This window comes from Delphinus delphis, chromosome 11 (assembly GCF_949987515.2).
Source record: "Delphinus delphis chromosome 11, mDelDel1.2, whole genome shotgun sequence".
NCBI classification, from domain to species: Eukaryota; Metazoa; Chordata; class Mammalia; order Artiodactyla; family Delphinidae; genus Delphinus; species Delphinus delphis.
Window position 1 is genome coordinate 77,943,093 of NC_082693.1, and position 20,874 is coordinate 77,963,966.

Consider the following 20,874-nt stretch of genomic DNA (forward strand, 5'->3'; position numbering starts at 1 on the left):
TTCTCCCAGATGGATATTGCTGATTTATGGACCAGTTGCCTTGCTGTTGTTGTCTCTCTCTGACCTGGAAATTGTTCTGTCTTCTTACTTATTCATTGTATGTTGATTTTAGAGTTTAAATTTCTGAGGGGAATCACATTTCTGTTTTATTTTTGCCCCTGTGTATCACAAAAGTTTGACTGTGTTGGCTGAATGAATGGCATATGATGAGGTAGAGAATACAAGTAGCTTGTCTGACAAGGGAAAGAAAAGAGTAAGTCAAAGCTAGGGGAAGGATACAGAGTTTAAGAAGAGTTCGACGTATAGTGGGGGTCCTCTAATAGAATAGGGAAGGGGATGAGATTGAAAGCACATGTAAAGTGGTTCATCTTCAGTGGAGGGTGGGCTGCAGAGCAGACACCTCATCCTCCGATATAGAAGGGAAGGAGGAACAGACAGATGTAGATTTCAATAAGTCCATTGGTGTGGAGGCAGGGAGTTGAGTGGATGCCTTCTTATCTCAATCATGTGTAAAATAGGAGGCAAGGGAATCTGCCATGGAGAGTGAGGGTGAATAGTTGGACTGGGGAGAGAGAAGGTGATTGGAGAGTGGAGAGGAATGGATGAGGGAGCTGACTCTAAGTTAAAGGACTGGTCAGCATCCTGAAGTTCTGGCTGAGGTTGAAGACCATGGATTTTCAGGTGGCCTCATCTGCATGCTGGTATGATATTATCCTGGTGTGGTACTCTTAGTAGCTGTGACCGTAGAATATTTGTGACAGTAGAGATTTGTACTGGACTGGATTTTTAATAAAAGTACGAAAGTATAGGTTAAAAGTTCATAATGAAAAATGGGTGTAGATTGAGTAGGGAAGGAAGTAACACCATCAAGACTTTTAAAGACTTGGTAGACTATGGAGATATCAAGAGATTGGGCATCTCTATGAGATCAGGGACCAGAAAATCAGAATCTGAGAGAGCTAGAAGGATAGGTGTTGGAAGTTAGAAAGTATTGGGTTGACCAAAAAATTCATTCCGGATTATCCGTAAGATGTTACGGAAAAACCTGAACCAAGTTTTTGGCCAATGCAATAGAATATTGGAGTTTTAGATTTCTGGTATGTAGTACTTCCTGATCATAAGTCCATCACTTCATTCATCCAACATATGTTTTTGAGTGCCTATGATCCATTCAGCAAATGTTTTATTGCAAGTTGACTATGTGCCTGGTATTATGCTGAGTGCAAGGGATAAAAACAAACAAAAATCCTTTCTTTATTCAACCAGTATTGATGGATTGCCTGCTCTTTGTGGTCTCTGTCTTCAAGATAAATCCAGTCTATGGGAACATAGACGTGTAAGTAGGTGATTATGAGTCATTGTCATAGGTGCTCTAATTGCAAGAGTGCCAGGGGAATTCAGGAAGCGAATACCTGACCCAACAGTGGGGAATATTTGAAGAAACATCCAGAAAAAGTGACATGAAGTTGAATACTGAAAGACAGACAGGAGTACCCAGGGAAAGAGAAAGACAAAAGTGGAAAGGACATGCAAGGCAGAGAGAACAACCTGTGCAAAGGTCCTGAGGCTAGAAGGGTCATAGAGTGCTTGTGGTCCTGAGGTCATTCAGTGTAACAGAAGCTTCGATGCAATGGCAAAGAGGAGGGAAGTGTTTGGAGAGGATGGTAAGAGGTGAGACCAGAGAGAAAGTAGAGTCTAGCTCGTAAGAAGTCTAAGGATTCTGCATAAACAGATGCTATCAGTGTTCAAGGTGGGGAAGTCTGTCCTGGCAGTATTAGGGGAGAGCCTCATTACAGTAGAATTTCCAGCATCTGAATGAAGGAATTTGATGATGGTATTGGATAGTCTCAGCTGACCAGGCCAAGTGGTGTCTGATCTCTGCTGGAAGACTCCTGGGTTCAGATCCATTTTCTCAGCAGATGCTTCTGCAGCCGCTCGCTACTGCCTAGTGGTTGGAGGACATTAGTACTTCAGTCCTATTTCCATGGCAAGTAAAACTTATCTTTCTTTTAGAACTGTTTGTCTCAGGACTCATCTCATGGCCTCTCATAGTCCAGAGAGAGTAAAGCCTCTGGGATTTTCCCTTTTGGTTTATTATGATGCAATCTTGTCTTTATATTATCATAATATGCCCATTGCCCTGTTAGGTCTCTGTCTTTCTACCACTGTGACTGGAAACACACGGGAGATGTGAGAGGTCTGAAGTTTTCATGTTCTCCTTGTGTATCTTTTCCTTCTATTTCTTAAGTGAAACTATTTTAAGAAAAATTATAATATCCTCTTAGACTCATGAGAGGCATTTAGAAGCTCTACTTTTTACGAGGGGCCCTCCATAAGAATTGTCACCAGCTGGGAAATGTTGAATATTTATTTAGAAGTCCCGAAATCTTCTATAGCCACCTCTGCTCCTCTGTGGCAGTTTTTCATCCTGGTGTTAAAGCTTAATGATCAGTCCTCAGGGTACTCTCATAAACAACGATGTTACGGCTCAAATAATTGCCAAAGTTTCTTTCCTTAAAGAAGACAAATAAATTTCATTCCCTTGGCAATCATTTTCTTTTGGGCTATATTACAGCATGCTTTACATTATCACGGTCTGGTAATAAAATTATCCACAAATCAGTATTTGATGTGTCACCTGATACCATAAAAAAGATTTGAAAAGCCTGGGTCTTTGCAGAACCCTTAAATAATTCATACCCTGTTTTAGTTTTTCAGAAGTTTCCCGACCTTGTGGAGATGGATACTCTCATCAGGTCTGTTTTATTCCAAGTCCATTAAAGGTGGACTAGCTTGTTGCCATGGATGGAGGGACAAACCTTTGATAAGAACCCGTTAGCCTTCCAAAAGAGATGGCTGGCTTTTTTTCTTGATTGTGGGGCTTTATTTTTCTCGGTTTCCTGTCTCGGTTATTTGACTTCTGGAAGTGCATATTGGCATTTTACACATTATACCTCAGATTGATTTTAATGGATTGCACCTGGAACCAGCCTGCGATGTCCCTGATTTTCTACTTCCGATAAATAGAGGAGTCAGCATATGGCTTATGATCACCACTCCTAGTTCGCTTCAGAGTCCAGCAGCCCAACCTTCAGCGTCTTTGCGGAGCAATTCCTCACTGGGAAGAGGCAGGAATACTCCTCAATCCAAGTGCTGAGGGTACCGGGGCAGGGGTGTATACTGTTGTTTTCTGTCCAGCATTTATTTCCCTCTTCCAAACATCACCTTTGGAGGAATTTCTTCTTCCCCACTAGAAGAAATCAGGTAGGACTTTTCAGGGCCTCTCTTCTCTGCCAGCCAAGAGGAGGACTGTTGATGCAAGCGAGGCTGATTGGTTGCTCCCTTCTTGGAATCTGAATCTTGAACAGAGGGATAAAAAGACAAAAAGTAGTTGGCATTCATTCATTCCAGTGCCTGTGTCCTGATTAGACTATGTTAGTTGTGTTCTGTAGACCCTCTTGCCTCTCTGGACCTGCTGTGTTCCAAGCCTCATGTTGCTGTTGCTTCTGTTGCAAAGAGCCCTAACTGATGCATCTAGTGTTCCCCTAGGACTATATGTTGAAACTTAAATCAATAATTAACATGATTTTAGCAGTTCTGAAATCCAGTCATAATGCTTCAACTCTAAGCAAAGGAGCATTATAGATTAGCAGATTATTTTTTATAATCAATACAGAATCCACTTTTATGGTCCTAATTTGAAACCAGAACTCATGAAGAAGCCCAGGCCACTAGAAGTTCTAATCACTCCTGGCTCTAATACTTCCTGAATTTACATCTTGATGGCCCCTAAATACCATTGTATTAACTGTGTTAGCAGTAACTGGATTACCAAGTGAAGTGATTTTTCCTATTTTATAACATTTTAGTCAAATTAATTCTATTTGCTTTTTTTAGGAAAAATATATGTAAGCCAATATTCTTCAGAGATCTTCTCAGTTCTTTTTAATTGTTCATGCTGAAGTCTTCCTCAGAAAGAGTAAAACCCTTTTTGATTCTAACCCCCCTCTTTTGAGGTCATGTTTTGACCCGCAGTCTTCAAACTACTGACAGAGATTTTAGAATATTTACATTTTAGGATTTTTTTCTTTTAAATATTTTGACGTTATTGCATAGAAAACTTCATCTCTGGTTGCCTCTCCATGCTTCTTTTTAACTTCACTTTGTATTAAGACAAGAAATCATAATGGTTAGGAGTATAAGGCTCTTGGATTAGAGTTTTGGTACTGCCGCTGACTAGCTGTATGACCAAGGTCAAATTACCCATGCTCTGTTAAATTTTAATTTCTTCATCTGTAAAATGGGTGTTTTGGGGAAGATTCAATGAAATGATGCCTATAAAATGCTTAGCATTTGACATAGAATAAGCAGTCAATAAATGTTAGCCATTATTATTACTACTATTTTATCTTCTAATTTAAGCACTGTGGAATATTCTTTTTGTCATATCAGTATGATTTTTGATGCTTTAGATATATTTTTCTCTATCAAACTACACATTTCTTTCTGTCTTTTCTCTTAGATCTTATAAAGCGTATATTTTATTCTCAGCAATATTCTTTGCCAGGATTCTTGGATATGACAACCTACTTTTCATCTTCTTCTGAAATATACATAATATTGTTGAGAACCCAGAATATACCTCGGGAGATCTACTAGATGAGTAATAAATATGGTACTTTATCATTCCAGTCTTGTGATAGTTGTTTAGGTGTGTCCTAATCACGGCCTTCCAGATTGCATTACATCTTTCTGCAAGTGTTTTGCTGCACTGTGGATGTTAAGTCATTTTCAAATGTATTTAATGTCAATCTGTCATCATAAGCCTTGAGTAACTTGTAAAAAGAGGCAGGTCACACATTCTCTAGTGGGAACCATAGGCAGAGAGATTTGCATTCAGACAATAGTACTTTGGACTTCAGTACTATTGTTTTGTGGCAATAAAACAATATGTTTTTTTAATTGAAGTGTAGTTGCTTACAATATTATATGTTACAGGTGTACAATATAGTGATTCACAACTTTGAAAGGTTATACTCCATTTATAGTTATTATAAAGTATTGGCTTTATTCCCTGTGTTGTACAATATATCCTTATAGCTTACTTTATTTTATTTTAATTAAAAAATATTTTATTGGAGTATAGTTGACTTACAATGTTATGTTAGTTTCAGGTGTACAGCAAAGTGAATCAGTTATTCATATACATATATCTACTCTTTTTTAGATTCTTTTCCCATATAGGTCATCACAGAGTATTAAGTAGAGTTCCCCGTGCTATACAGTAGGTTCTTATTAGTTACCTATTTTATATATAGTAGTGTGTATATGTTAATCCCAATCTCCCAATTTATCCCTCCCCCCACTTTCCCCCCTGGTAACCGTAAGTTTGTTTTCTATATCTGTGACTCTATTTCTGTTTTCTAGATCAGTTGATTTGTACCCTTGTTTTTAGATTCCACATATAAGGGATATCACATGATATCTGCCTTTCTCTATCTGACTTACTTCACTCAGTACGACAATATCTGGGTCCATCCATGTTGCTGCAAATGGCATTATTTCATTCTTTTTTATGGCTGAGTAAATTCCATTGTATATATGTACCACATCTTCTTTATCCATTCTTCTGTCAGTGGACATTTAAGTTGCTTCCATGTCTGGCGATTGTAAATAGTGCTGCAACGAACATCAGGGTGCATGTGTCTTTTTGAATTATGGTTTTCTGCAGATATACACCCAGGAGTGGGATTACTGGATCATATGGTAAGCAACTGACCAAGGATTAATCTCCAAAGTATACAAGCAGCTCATGCAGCTCAATATCAAAAAAACAAACAACCAATCCAAAAATGGGCAGAAGATCTAAATAGACATTTCTCCAAAGTAGACATACAGATTGCCAACAAACACATGAAAAGATGCTCAACATCACTAATCATTAGAGAAATGCAAATCAAAACCACAATGAGGTATCGCCTCACATCAGTCAGAATGGCCATCATCAAAAAATCTACAAACAGTAAATGCTGGAGAGGGTGTGGAGAAAAGGGAACCCTCCTGCACTGTTGATGGGAATGTAAATTGATACAGCCACTATGGAGAACAGTATTGAGGTTCCTTAAAACACTAAAAATAGAACTACCATATGACCCAGCAATCCCACTACTGGGCATATACCCTGAGAAAACCATAATTCAAAAAGAGTCATGTACCACAATGTTCATTGCAGCTCTATTTACAATAGCCAGGACATGGAAACAACCTAAATGTCCATCAGCAGATGAATGGATAAAGAAGATGTGGTACATATATACAATGGAATATTACTCAGCCATAAAAAGAAATGAAATTATTTGTAGTGAGGTAGATGGACCTAGAGACTGTCATACAGAGTGAAGTAAGTCAGAAGGAGAAAAACAAGTACCATATGCTAACGCACATATATGGAATCTAAAAAAACGGTACCAGTGAACCTAGGGGCAGGACAGGAATAAAGACACAGACGTAGAGAATGGATTTGAGGACATGGGGAGGGGGGAGGGTAAGCTGTGACGAAGTGAGAGGGTAGCATTGACATATATGCACTGCCAAGTGTAAAACAGATAGCTAGTGGGAAGCTGCTGCATAGCACAGGGAGATCAGCTCTATGCTTGAGAGGTGGGATAGGGAGGGTGGGAGGGAAGCTCAAGAGGGAGGGGATATGGGGTTATACGTATACATATAACTGATTTACTTTGCTATACAGCAGAAATTAATATAACATTGTAAAGCAATTATACTCCAATAAAGATATAAAACAAACAAAACAACATGTTTTGTTAGACATATTAGGCAACATGTTGGCCATGGATAGGCAAGTCACATCCATATCGATAATACTTTCTCTTTCACAATTAAGTAGAGCTGGTTTCATGCAAATTTTCTATCTTGATTTTTTGCGTCTTCTTTTCTGGTGATATTTCCTCCTTGTACTTGAGGAACCACCTTTAAAAAACCCCTAATCAAAAAAAAAAAAAAAAAGAAAAACCCCTAATCACTTTCTTTTCTTTAATTGAGGTATAATAGACAACATTGTATTAGTTTCAGGTGTACAACGTCACAATTCCATTTTTATATATATTGCTAAATGGTCACCACAAGTCTTGTTAACTTATGTTACTATGTATTAATAATATATTATTAACTTATATAATTGTCGCCATACAGTTAACACATTTTTTCTTGCGATGAGAACTTTTAAGATCTACACTTTTAGCAACTTTCACATATGCAATACAGCATTAACTATATTCACCATGCTGTGCATTATATCCCCATGACTTATTTATTTTATAACTGGGAGTTTGTACCTTTTGACCCCCTTCACCCATTTTTGCCCACCCCCAACTCCCTACCTTTGGCAAACACCAATCTGTTCTCTGCATCTGTGAGCTTGGTTTTTGTTTTTGTTTTTTTGTTGGATTCCACATATACGTGAGATCATATGGTGTTTATCTTTCTCTGTCTAGCTTCTTTCACTTATCATAATGCCCTCAAGGTCCATCCATGTTGTTGCAAATGGCAAGATTTCTTTTTTTTTAATGGCTGAATAAAATTCCGTTATTTATCCATCCATCTCACATTTTCTCTGTCCATTACTCCAGTGGTGCACATTTAGGTTATAAATGATGTTGCAGTGAACATGGGAGTGCATATATCTTTTTGAATTAGTATATCAATCACTTTCTTATAAGTGGAATTTTATTAGCAGCTCAATGATTTACCTCGCTAAGTTAGGATTTTTTTTTCTTTTCTTTTTTTTTTGCGGTACGCGCACCCCTCACTGCTGTGGCCTCTCCCATTGTGGAGCACAGGCTCCGGACGCGCAGGCTCAGCGGCCATGGCTCACGGGCCCAGCCGCTCCGCGGCATGTGGGATCTTCCCGGACCGGGGCACGAACCCGTGTCCCCTGCATCAGCAGGCGGACTCTCAACCACTGCACCACCAGGGAAGCCTGCTAAGTTAGGATTTTAATTTCTAACTAGCATTAGGTCTACCTTGAGTTCTATTAGATAATTTATCTGATTTACCTAAATCAAGGACTCTGAGACTTTTCTCTTGTTACCTTTCACTTAAAACTTTAATACGTTGATCTATCTTTCTGTTTTTGTGCCAGGGAGGGTGGGAGGGAGGGAGACGCAAGAGGGAAGAGATATGGGAACATATGTATATGTATAATTGATTCACTTTGTTGTAAAGCAGAAACTAACACACTTTTCTATTGTCTTTATGGTCTCTATTTCCCCTCTGATCTTTGATGTTCCTTCTACTAACTTTGGACTTAGGTTTTTTGTTCTTCTTATTCCTTGAGGTGTGAAGTTAGATTGTTTATTTGATATCTTTCTTTGTTCTTAAGGTAGGCATTTTCGCTAAAATCTTCCCTCTTAGAACTACTTTTGCTGCATCTTATAAATTTTAGTATGTTGTGTTTTCATTTTCATTAGTCTTATGATACTTTTTGACTTCTCTTTCCATTTCTTTTTTTTTAAATTAATAATGACTATTAAAAACTATTCAGGGCTTCCCTGGTGGCGCAGTGGTTGAGAGGCCGCCTGCCGATGCAGGGGACGCGGGTTCGTGCCCCGGTCCGGGAAGATCCCACATGCCGCGGAGCGGCTGGGCCCGTGAGCCATGGCCGCTGAGCCTGCGCGTCCGGAGCCTGTGCTCCGCAACGGGAGAGGCCACAACAGTGAGAGGCCCGTGTACCGCCAAAAAAAAAAACAAAAAAAAAACTGTTCAAATATCTTTTTGGCCATTGAAACTGTAATCATATTTTTCTCATTTGATTTATGGATAAATTAAATTATATCCTTAGACTTCCTAATATTAAATCATCCTTTTATTCCTGAGAGAGAGACAATATAATTACAGTACATTATTCCTTTAACATATTGTTAGATCAATGTATTAGTATTTTATTTAGGACGTTTACATTTATATTTGTAAGGAGATTGCTCTATGTTTTTAAGTGCAGTCATTTTTTCAGGTTTTGTTATCAAAGCTATAATAATTTTAGAATATTCTCTGAGGAGCTTTCTCTGTAGTTAGAAATTTAAAAAATGGCATAAGAATTAATCAGTTCATTGATATTCAAAATATTTTAAAAAATAGTATCAGTTGAGACTGACGCTTGTGGGAAAGTCTTTTTGGATATCGTTTTTGGATATCTTTCCCAGTTTCTTTCATCATTATTCCTGTGTTCAGGTTTTTCTTCTTGAGTCAGTCACTGGCCATTTGTGTATCTTCTTTGGAGAAATGTCTATTCAAACCCCTTGTTCATTTTTTAATGGCGTTGTCTCTTCATTATTGATTTGTAACGGTTCTTAATATATTCTGAATACACGTCCTTTATCAGATATATGATTTGCAAATATTTTGTCCCATTCTGTCAGTTGTCTTTATTTTTTTGATGGTATCATTTGAAGTTTTAAATTTTGAAGAATTTCAGTTTACCTACTTTTTCTTTTGGTGTGCTTTTGGTGTCATATCCAAGAAACCATTGTTTAACTCAAGGATGTAGAGAAATTTACTCCTATATTTTGTTCTAAGAATTTTATAATTTTAGCTCTTATATTTGGTTCTATGATTCATTTTGAGTTAACTATTTGTATATAATGTGATGTATGGGTCTCACTTCCTTCTTTTGCTGGTGGATGTCTAATTGTCCCAGCGCAGTTTTTTGGAAAGGCTATTCTATTTTCTATCATTCAATTTTTTTTTTTACATCTTTATTGGAGTATAATTGCTTTACAGTGGTGTGTTAGTTTCTGCTTTATAACAAAGCAAATCAGTTATACATATACATATGTTCCCATATCTCTTCCCTCTTGCATCTCCCTCCCTCCCACCCTCCCTATCCCACCCCTCTAGATGGTCACAAATACCTGAGCTGACCTCCCTGTGCTATGCGGCTGCTTCCCACTAGCTATCTATTTTACGTTTGGTAGTGTATATATGTCCGTGCCACCCTCTCGCTTTGTCACAGCTTACCCTTCCCTCTCCCCATATCCTCAAGTCCATTCTCTAGTAGGTCTGTGTCTTTATTCCTGTCTTACCCCTAGGTTCTTCATGACTTTTTTTTTTCTTAAATTCCATATATATGTGTTAGCATATGGTATTTGTCTTTCTCTTTCTGACTTACTTCACTCTGTATGACAGACTCTGGGTCCATCCACCTCACTACAAATAGCTCAATTTAATTTCTTTTTATGGCTGAGTAATATTCCATTGTATATATGTGCCACATCTTCTTTATCCATTCATCCGATGATGGACACTTAGGTTGTTTCCATCTCCGGGCTACTGTAAACAGAGCTGCAATGAACATTTTGGTACATGACTCTTTGAATTATGGCTTTCTCAGGGTATATGCCCAGTAATGGGATTGCTGGGTCATATGGTAGTTCTATTTGTAGTTTTTTAAGGAACCTCCATACTGTTCTCCATAGTGGTTGTACCAATTTCACTTTCAGATTTTTCATCACTAGTGTATAGGAATGCCAGAGATTTCTGTGCATTAATTTTGTATCCTGCTGCTTTACCAAATTCATTGATTAGCTCTAGTAGTTTTCTGGTAGCATCTTTAGGATTCTCTATGTATAGTATCATGTCATCTGCAGACAGTGACAGCTTTACTGCTTCTTTTCCGATTTGGATTCCTTTTATTTCCTTTTCTTCTCTGATTGCTGTGGCTAAAACTTCCAAAACTATGTTGAATACGAGTGGTGAGAGTGGGCAACCTTGTCTTGTTCCTGATCTTAGTGGAAATGCTTTCAGTTTTTCACCATTGAGGATGATGTTGGCTGTGGGTTTGTCATATATGGCCTTTATTATGGTGAGGAAAGTTCCCTCTATGCCTACTTTCTGCAGGGTTTTTATCATAAATGGGTGTTGAATTTTGTCAAAAGCATTCTCTGCTTCTATTGAGATGATCATATGGTTTTTCCCCTTCAATTTGTTAATATGGTGTATCACGTTGATTGATTTGCGAATATTGAAGAATCCTTGCATTCCTGGAATAAACCCCACTTGATCATGGTGTATGATCCGTTTAATGTGCTGTTGGATTCTGTTTGCTAGTATTTTGTTGAGGATTTTTGCATCTATGTTCATCAGTGATATTGGCCTGTAGTTTTCTTTCTTTGTGACATCCTTGTCTGGTTTTGGTATCAGGGTGATGGTGGCCTTGTAGAATGAGTTGGGGAGTGTTCCTCCCTCTGCAATTTTTTGGAAGAGTTTGAGAGGGATGGGTGTTAGCTCTTCTCTAAATGTTTGATAGAATTCGCCTGTGAAGCCATCTGGTCTTGGGCTTTTGTTTGTTGGAAGATTTTTAATCACAGTTTCAATTTCAGTGCTTGTGATTGGTCTGTTCATATTTTCTATTTCTTCCTGATTCAGTCTTGGCAGGTTGTGCATTTCTAAGAATTTGTCCATTTCTTCCAGGTTGTCCATTTTATTGGCATAGAGTTGCTTGTAGTAATCTCTCATGATCTTTTGTATTTCTGCAGTGTCAGTTGTTACTTCTCCTTTTTCATTTCTAATTCTATTGATTTGAGTCTTCTCTCTTTTTTTCTTGATGAGTCTGGCTAATGGTTTATCCATTTTGTTTATCTTCTCAAAGAACCAGCTTTTAGTTTTATTGATCTTTGCTACTGTTTCCTCCATTTCTTTTTCATTTATTTCTGACCTGATTTTTATGATTTCTTTCCCTCTGCTAACTTTGGGGTTTTTTGTTCTTCTTTCTCTAATTGCTTTAGGTGCAAGGTTAGGTTGTTTATTCGAGATGTTTCCTGTTTCTTAAGGTAGGATTGTATTGCTATAAAATTCCCTCAGAACTGCTTTTGCTGAATCCCATAGGTTTTGGGTCGTCGTGTCTCCATTGTCATTTGTTTCTAGGTATTTTTTTATTTCCTCTTTGATTTCTTCAGTGATCACTTCGTTATTAAGTAGTGTATTGTTTAGCCTCCATGTGTTTGTATTTTTTACAGATCTTTTTCTGTAATTGATATCTAGTCTCATAGCACTGTGGTCGGAAAAGATACTTGATACAATTTCAATTTTCTTAAATTTACCAAGGCTTGATTTGTGACCCAAGATATGATCTATCCTGGAGAATGTTCCATGAGCACTTGAGAAAAATGTGTATTTTGTTGTTTTTGGATGGAATGTCCTATGAATATCAATTAAGTCCATCTTGTTTAATGTATCATTTAAAGCTTGTGTTTCCTTATTTATTTTCATTTTGGATGATCTGTCCATGGGTGAAAGTGGGGTGTTAAAGTCCCCTACTATGAATGTGTTACTGTCGATTTCCCCTTTTATGGCTGTTAGTATTTACCTTATGTATTGAGGTGCTCCTATGTTGGGTGCATATTTACAATTGTTGCATCTTCTTCTTGGATCGATCCCTTGATCATTATGTAGTGTCCTTCTTTGCCTCTTCTAATAGTCTTTATTTTAAGGTCTATTTTGTCTGATATGAGAATTGCTACTCCAGCTTTCTTTTGGTTTCCATTTGCATGGAATATCTATTTCCATCCCCTTACTTTCAGTCTGTATGTATCTCTAGGTCTGAAGTGGGTCTCTTGTAGATGGCATATATATGGGTCTTGATTTTGTATCTATTCAGCCAATCTGTGTCTTTTGGTGGGAGCATTTAGTCCATTTACATTTAAGGTAATTATCGATATGTATGTTCCTATTCCCATTTTCTTAATTGTTTTGGGTTCGTTATTGTAGGTCTTTTCCTTCTCTTTTGTTTCTTGCCTAGAGAAGTTCCTTTAGCATTTGTTGTAAAGCTGGTTTGGTGGTCCTGAACTCTCTCAGCTTTTGCTTGTCTGTAAAGGTTTTAATTTCTCCATCAAATCTCAATGAGATCCTTGCTGGGTAGAGTAATCTTGGTTGCAGGTTTTTCTCCTTCATCACTTTAAATATGTCCTGCCAGTCCCTTCTGGCTTGCAGAGTTTCTGCTGAAAGATCAACTGTTAACCTTATGGGGATTCCCTTGTGTGTAATTTGTTGTTTTTCCCTTGCTGCTTTTAATATGTTTTCTTTGTATTTAATTTTTGATAGTTTGATTAATATGTGTCTTGACGTATTTCTCCTTGGACTTATCCTGTATGGGACTCTCTGTGCTTCCTGGACTTGATTAACTATTTCCTTTCCCATATTAGGGAAGTTTTCAGCTATAATCTCTTCAAATATTTTCTCAGTCCCTTTCTTTTTCTCTTCTTCTTCTGGAACCCCTATAATTAGAATGTTGGTGCGTTTAATGTTTTCCCAGAGGTCTCTGAGACTGTCCTCAGTTCTTTCCATTCATTTTTCTTTATTCTGCTCTGCAGTAGTTATTTCCACTATTTTATCTTCTAGGTCACTTATCCGTTCTTCTGCCTCAGTTATTCTGCTATTGATCCCATCTAGAGTATTTTTAATTTCATTTATTGTGTTGTTCATCGTTGTTTGTTTCATCTTTAGTTCTTCTAGGTCCTTGTTAAATGTTTCTTGCATTTTGTCTATTCTATTTCCAAGATTTTGGATCATCTTTACTATCATTATTCTGAATTCTTTTTCAGGTAGACTGCCTATTTCCTCTTCATTTGTTAGGTCTGGTGGGTTTTTATCTTGCTCCTTCATCTGCTGTGTGTTTTTCTGTCTTCTCATTTTGCTTATCTTACTGTGTCTTGGGTCTCCTTTTTGTAGGCTGCAGGTTCGTAGTTCCCGTTGTTTTTGGTGTCTGTCCCCAGTGGCTAAAGTTGGTTCAGTGGGTTGTGTAGGCTTCCTGGTGGAGGGGACTAGTGCCTGTGTTCTGGTGGATGAGGCTGGATCTTGTCTTTCTGGTGGGCAGGTCCACGTCTGGTGGTGTGTTTTGGGGTGTCTGTGGACTTATTATGATTTTAGGCAGCCTCTCTGCTAATGGGTGGGTTTGTGTTCCTGTCTTGCTAGTTGTTTGGCATAGGATGTCCAGCACTGTAGCTTGCTGGTCGTTGAGTGAAGCTGGGTGTTGGTGTTGAGATGGAGATCTCTGGGAGATTTTTGCTGTTTGGTATTATGTGGAGCTTGGAGGTCTCCTGTGGACCAGTGTCCTGAAGTTGGCTCTCCCACCTCAGAGGCACAGCACTGACTCCTGTCTGCAGCACCAAGAGCCTTTCATCCACACGCCTCAGAATAAAAGGGAGAAAAAGTAGAAAGAAAGAAAGAGAGAGAAAGAAAGGAGAGAGGGAGGGAGGGAGGAAGGAGGGAAGGAAGGAAAGAAAGAAAGAATGAAGATAAAATAAAGTACGATAAAATAGAAAAGTTATTAAAATAAAAAATAATTATTAAGAAAAAAAATGTTTTTAAAGAAAAAAAAAAAAAAACGGACGGATAGAACCCTAGGAGAAATGGTGGAAGCAAAGCTATACAGACAAAATCTCACACAGAAGCATACACATACACACTCACAAAAAGAGGAAAAGGGGAAAAAATCGTAAATCTTGCTCTCCAAGTCCACCTCCTCAATTTGGGATGATTCGTTGTCTATTCATGTATTCCACAGATGCAGGGTACATCAAGTTGATTGTGGAGCTTTAATCTGCTGCTTCTGAGGCTGCTGGGAGAGATTTCCCTTTCTCTTCTTTGTTCTCACAGCTCCCAGGGGCTCAGCTTTGGATTTGGCCCCGCCTCTGCGTGTAGGTCACGACCTGAGAGCGTCTGTTCTTCGCTCAGACAGGACGGGGTTAAAGGAGCAGCTGCTTCCGGGACTCTGGCTCACTCAGGCCGGCGGTGGGGGGCGGAAGGGAGAGGCACGGAGGGCGGGGCGAGCCTGCGGAGGCAGAGGCCGTCGTGACGTTGCACCAGCCTGAGGCGCCCCGTGCGTTCTCCCGGGGAAGTTGTCCCTGGATCCCGGGACCCTGGCAATGGTGGGCTGCACAGGCGCCCTGGAAGGGGGTGTGTGGATAGTGACCTGTGCTCGCACACAGGCTTCTTGGTGGCGGCAGCAGCCTTAGCGTCTCATGCCCGTCTCTGGGGCCCGCGCTCTTAGCCGCGGCTCGCGCCCGCCTCTGGAGCTCCTTTAAGCAGCGCTCTTAATCCCCTCACCTCGCGCACCAGGAAACAAAGAGGCAAGAAAAAGTCTCTTGCTGCTTCGGCAGGTCCAGACTTTTCTCTGGACTCCCTCCCGGCTAGCCGTGGTGCACTAGCCCCCTGTAGGCTGTGTTCACGCTGCCAACCCCAGCCCGAGCTTCAGTTCCCAGCCCCACCTGCCCCGGTGGGTGAGCAGAGAAGCCTTTTGGCCTGGTGAGTGCCGGTCGGCCCTGATCCTCTGTGCGGTAATCTGTCCGCTATGCCCTCCGCACCCCTGTTGCTGCGCTCTCTCTCCTCCGCGGCTTCGAAGCTTCCCTTCTCCGCCACCCGCAGTCTCTGCCCGCGAAGGGGCTTCCTAGTGTATGGAAACCTTTCCTCCTTCACAGCTCCAGCCCACTGGTGCAGGTCCTGTCCCTATTCTTTTGTCTCTGTTTATTCTTTTTTCTTTTGCCCTACCCAGGTACGTGGGGACTTTCTTGCCTTTTGGGAGGTCTGAGGTCTTCTGCCAGCGTTCAGTAGGTGTTCTGTAGGAGTTGTTCCACGTGTAGATGTATTTCTGGTGTATCTGTGGGGAGGAAGGTGATCTCCGCGTCTTACTCTTCCGTCATCTCCCCCTCGTCTCCCCTCTATCATTCAATTTTAATCTTTACTTGGGTTTTGGCTTTAGTGCTCAGAGTCTTTGCTTTTTAATTTTATGTAAAAGAGGAGTTTAACTCATTTACATATATTATTATTGGTGTTATAGTTAGCCTTACTATATTTATTTTGAAATATTATTTAGATTTTCTGATTTTTATGTTTTTTTGTTTCATGTGATATCACTAAATGTGTAACCTTTTAAAAAGGTGATTGCTTTTTCCTTTAGGTTTATAGAATAAGTACTTCTGTATATTTTATTTGTTTTTGCTGATAGTAAGAAACCATCAATAATTTGGTTTTAAATAATTTTATAAACCACATATACCAATAGTCATTACTTGAGAGTCACATTTCAAGTTGCATTGAGTGTAGGTGTATAGTTCATAAGTATCAATGCAGATAATATTGTTACAAAATTTTTAAGGACAATGAAATATGATTGCAGATATTCAGAGGGTTTGATTTGAAAATGAAATATATTAATGTATGATAATGATGATAAACATGTTAGACATATAAATATAATGTCATTGCCTTAATAGCTATTTTTTACTTGGCCTTATTTATTAGCTATTTTTTACTTCTGGAAAATCTAGCTATTTTTTACTTCTGGAAAATCATTTACTACTTGAAATATGTATACCACTGAGCATCAAAAAATACATATATCAAGATAATGTTTAACATCACCAGAATTCTCCAAATACAATGAAGTTCAAGCTCTTGAAATGTGATTTCCTATTTTCACACTTTATTATAGGAAGCATATTCTTTAATTGAGAAGACCGAAGCAGAACAAAGTGTACTGTATTCATATCAGAAATATGTGGAAATTGCCAAAAGAAAGAAAAGCAGAGTACCTCCTCCACCCATCCTGCTAGCCCGAACTCATTGTTCTGTGACATTAAAACCTGCTCCATTTATTTCTGATGTTAAGGTATGTTGTCTGTTATGACCTTTACCTCATGGAAAGCAACGTAAAGTGCTTTTATGACTATAATAATGAATACTTATATTGCTTTTAGGGCTTGAATAATCTTATTGATTAATATAAACACTGAACACTGGGATTAGTATTCCAGTATCTTTAACTATCTGTAGTTTCTTCATGACCCTTTTTCCTTTATGCTGTTTCCCTTTTGGCTCCTTATAGCTTCACTATAAGAAACTTACTCCTGTATTGCTACACGCAGATATATAGGAAGGAGAAATGAGAGAGAAGCATTTTGAAGTATCTTCCTTACCATGACACAGTCATATGCTGACGTCCTAGTGTGCTCAACTTCAAGAAGGTTTCCTTGAGATAGAATCAGGCATTTGAAGGGTATAGAAGTTACTCTGAGAGCCAATGATGAAGATAAGAAAATTTGGGGGTGGTGAATTTAGAGACTCTTCCGAAAGTTCTTCTGTGTAAATGGGGATCCTTTTTTTTTCTTTTCTGGTACGCGGGCCTCTCACTGTTGTGGCCTCGCCCGTTGCAGAGTGCAGGCTCTGGACACGCAGGCTCAGCGGCCATGGCTCACGGGCCCAGCCGCTCTGCGGCATGTGGGATCTTCCCGGATCCGGGCACGAACCCGTGTCCCCTGCATCGGCAGGCGGACTCTCAACCACTGCGCCACCAGGGAAGCCCAATGGGGATTCTTTTAATGCAAACAAATGATAATTCCAACCACATTATAAGTCATAATTCTTTATGTATTTATTGAAGCTCTCTCCTAGCCCCAGTGCCTTGGAACTTGGCCTAAATGGGACTGTTATTTGAGATTTAGTTTCCTCATAAGCATTTGGTTCCACCTAATTTATATTTTAAATATTACATTTTCCTCTTTTGGGTGATGAACACATGCTCTTTGGTGTTGTAGAAAAAACAAAGTTGTTTCTTTGTTATTCTTAGGATGTTCTGCTTGAACTTAAATACATCGTCTTGATATAGTGGAAAGGGCATGGGCTTTGAAGTCAGACAAATACAGATTTAAAATTCTAGCTCTACCCCAGCAGTATGACCTTACGAAATCTAAATATACTTTCTGAGTGTTTTTTTAAAATTTGCTTTTGTTATCTTTTCCATTTGTAAAATGTTTCTTCTGTGAAAATTAAATGAGATATTATAGCATATTCTTGGCATATTAACCGATGTTCTTCCATCCCTTGTATTAAACATATGTAGTAAAGTTAGCTAAAATCAGTTAATGAGGTTATACACTGTGATTATATTATCTGATGATTTTTTTTCATAAATTCTGTCCAATGAGCATTATTGAGTGTCTGCTATCTGTCAAGCTCTATGTGAGGTAACGTATAAAAATAAACACAAATAAAGCATGGTTCCATATTTTGAGAAGCTTCAGACTAATGGGAGGTGGACATCAGTGAGAAGTAATACCACCTTCATAATGCCTTATAATTGGAGGAATAGAAGCAACATTCATCCTAACTGCTATAATAAATGCATTATTGCAGTTGCTAATAGTTTTAAAATTCAACTTTGGATTTTGGGGATCTGTTTAAGAATAAGGATCACTGACTTCGGAAATTCAGTACAGAACTAAGACTGGATGATTTGCCAAGAGTTTTCGTTTGTTTTTACTTGAATGTTTTGATTTATTTAACCAGGTTCTTATTTTTTATGTATCTCAAATTAGTGACTAGTTTATTTCATAATGCTTATTAATAGGAAGGCATAAGCATCCCATACTTGACCTGTACTTGTAAGACTTGTCACTCAGCACATGATGTGAAGTTGATGTATATTATATTTTGGTAAAGTTGTGTGCTCCTGGAAATTATACCTTCTGTTACCCACTCCATAGCACTAGATGGTGCTATGGACTTAAATACCTTTTCTAGTTTGAGATTTCAGCCATCTTTTGTTTTATCAAAACCTCTTGTTAAGGCATTTGTTGCATTAACATCTGTTTTAATGGTTGAAAATGCTAGTGTTACTTGTAAACTTTTATTTCCAAAGCTAGTGGTGGTTTGTCCATGGTGTCGTTTCTCTTACATAGACTCTAAGGACATAGTCTTCTAATAGTTTCACAGACTAAGATGTTTTCATCTGTGGAACACAATAGGAATATAAAGCCTGCTTGTAAAAATGCTTTTAGAGAAAATTTACCCTTCAAATTCTGGATTGTATGTAGAGCTTAACTTGGAGCAATAATGATCTAAGTCAGGGGTCTGCAACCCCCGGGTCACGGACTGGTACCGGTCTGTGGCCTGTTAGGAACCGGGCCACACAGCAGGAGGTGAGAGGCGAGCGAGCGAATCTTCATCTGCCGCTCCCCATCGCTCCCTATTGCTGACATTACCGCCTGTACCATCACCACACCGCCGCCCCCGCCCCGCCCTGGTCTGTGGAAAAATTGTCTTCCACAAAACCAGTCCCTGGTGCCAAAAAGAGGGGGGACCGCTGATCTAAGTCATAAAACACCATCTTTTGCCTTCCCCCTCCCTGCCCCATGGTACTCTTTTTGCATGAAAAATCAAGGAAAGGTAGTTTCTAAATTTTTCTGAGATTCAGCTGAGTTTTTTTCTCCTGGCCTCCAGGTTCCAAATTCCTTCAACATTCTCTTTGTCCTCGAAATTCTGCCTTTCCTAATGCTCTTTAATCACTTGAGAAATTTTCTTTGGAAACACAAAACTTCGGCTATTTGTACCAGACAGTCTTATTCATTGAGACTAGGCAGGCTTAGGTATATGTAATTTTAAAAAATGGTTGATTCTGTACAAACTGTATTTTAAAAAATAATTCTTGTGCATAGTCAGAGTTGAGAACTACTTGTGCAGACAAGATACAATGAGGATTCTTCCATTGACCCAGAGGAAGAATTAGCGGGCTAAGCTGTAAGAGGCAGTTGCTTCTTAGAGACAATTACATTTCCCTTATTTTCTATTTTAGGAGTTGAGATGTTGTGAGGTGGAGCCTTTGGGAAAAGGGAATGCCACAGTGATGACAACCCTTCCATCACTAATCCCTGGACAGTATGGCTCCTAATAATGCTTTTCCCTAGGTATCAACTCTCTCCCTTACCCCCTACAGTGAGAATAGTGCATTACCATGAGGAATCTCCATTATTTTGACATCTTGGCAAAAAGACCGTTGTCTAACCATTTAATCAAGTTTAAGTTTGATTGTTTCTGTGTAATTTGCATTTTGCTTTTGGTTTACATCTGTATTTAAGAATTGTCAAAAGAATATCATGTTTCAGGAAATTTATAAACTAGAGAAAAAAAATTATCCGTAATCTTACCGTTTTATCATCCGAACTCTACTACTATTCTTATTTAGGAACATTTTCTTCCAGGCTTTTTCATATGTATTTTTACATTTTACTTAAAATACTACAGTTTAGTATCTTGCTTTTTTTACTACCTGCTTTTTGTCCCATATTATTAAATAAAATATGAAAATCATTTCGGAGTAGGTCTTTTTTTTCATCAAGATGATGTCATCTTTGGAGTCACTCCCTGCCACTGTCTGATCTTGGGCAAGTTATTGAACGTCTCTGCATCTCCATCTTTTGTAAAGCAAAATAGCAATAGAAATCCTATCTCATAGGGATGTTTCAGATATGAAAAAATATATGTAAATTTCCTAACAATGCTTAACACATAGGAACTGCTCACTTAATAGTAGTTAAAAATAATTAATAATGAATACTATTTTAGTCTTGGTGGTCCCAGGTAAACTATATTTGTCTTTTTTTAAAGAGTAAATCTCTTTTTTTAAAGAGTAAAGTATTTTTATAAACTTAGGTTTCATGTTTTAAAACTTGAATAGTTATATTTTTATGTAGAAAAGTATTCCTTTTGCCACATCATGATAAAAGAAATTGAGTGCTTTGTTAAACAGATGACGGGCTCATCTCTCTCCGTGGCAGGTCTCCTGGTACTGCATTTTGGGTTGCAAAGCAGAAGGGAGCTATGGAAAAGTAAGACTGAACAATAATCATCTCCCAAACTCGGGAGAAGCGGTACGTCGAATTAAAAAAACCTCAATGTCAGGAAATCTTACCAAAAGTCTCATTAATGACAATTGAGTGTTGTTCATTTTTCTCCTTTATGTAGTCATTATTTCAGTGAATTTGTCTGATTTCATCTTGAGTCATAACTAAAATCCAACAGTAAATGAAA

At 38.6% G+C, this 20,874-nt stretch overlaps 1 protein-coding gene across 1 annotated transcript in view; it reads left to right on the top strand.

Moving 5' to 3' along the window:
- LOC132433968 (cilia- and flagella-associated protein 54) overlaps window positions 1–20,874 on the top strand; it is a 216,771-nt gene that overhangs the window by 55,998 nt on the left and 139,899 nt on the right. Inside the window, exons 19-20 of the mRNA XM_060025420.1 lie at window positions 16,502–16,678; window positions 20,622–20,714. Coding sequence (XP_059881403.1) covers window positions 16,502–16,678; window positions 20,622–20,714 — 270 coding nt within the window. The remainder of the gene's footprint in view (window positions 1–16,501; window positions 16,679–20,621; window positions 20,715–20,874) is intronic.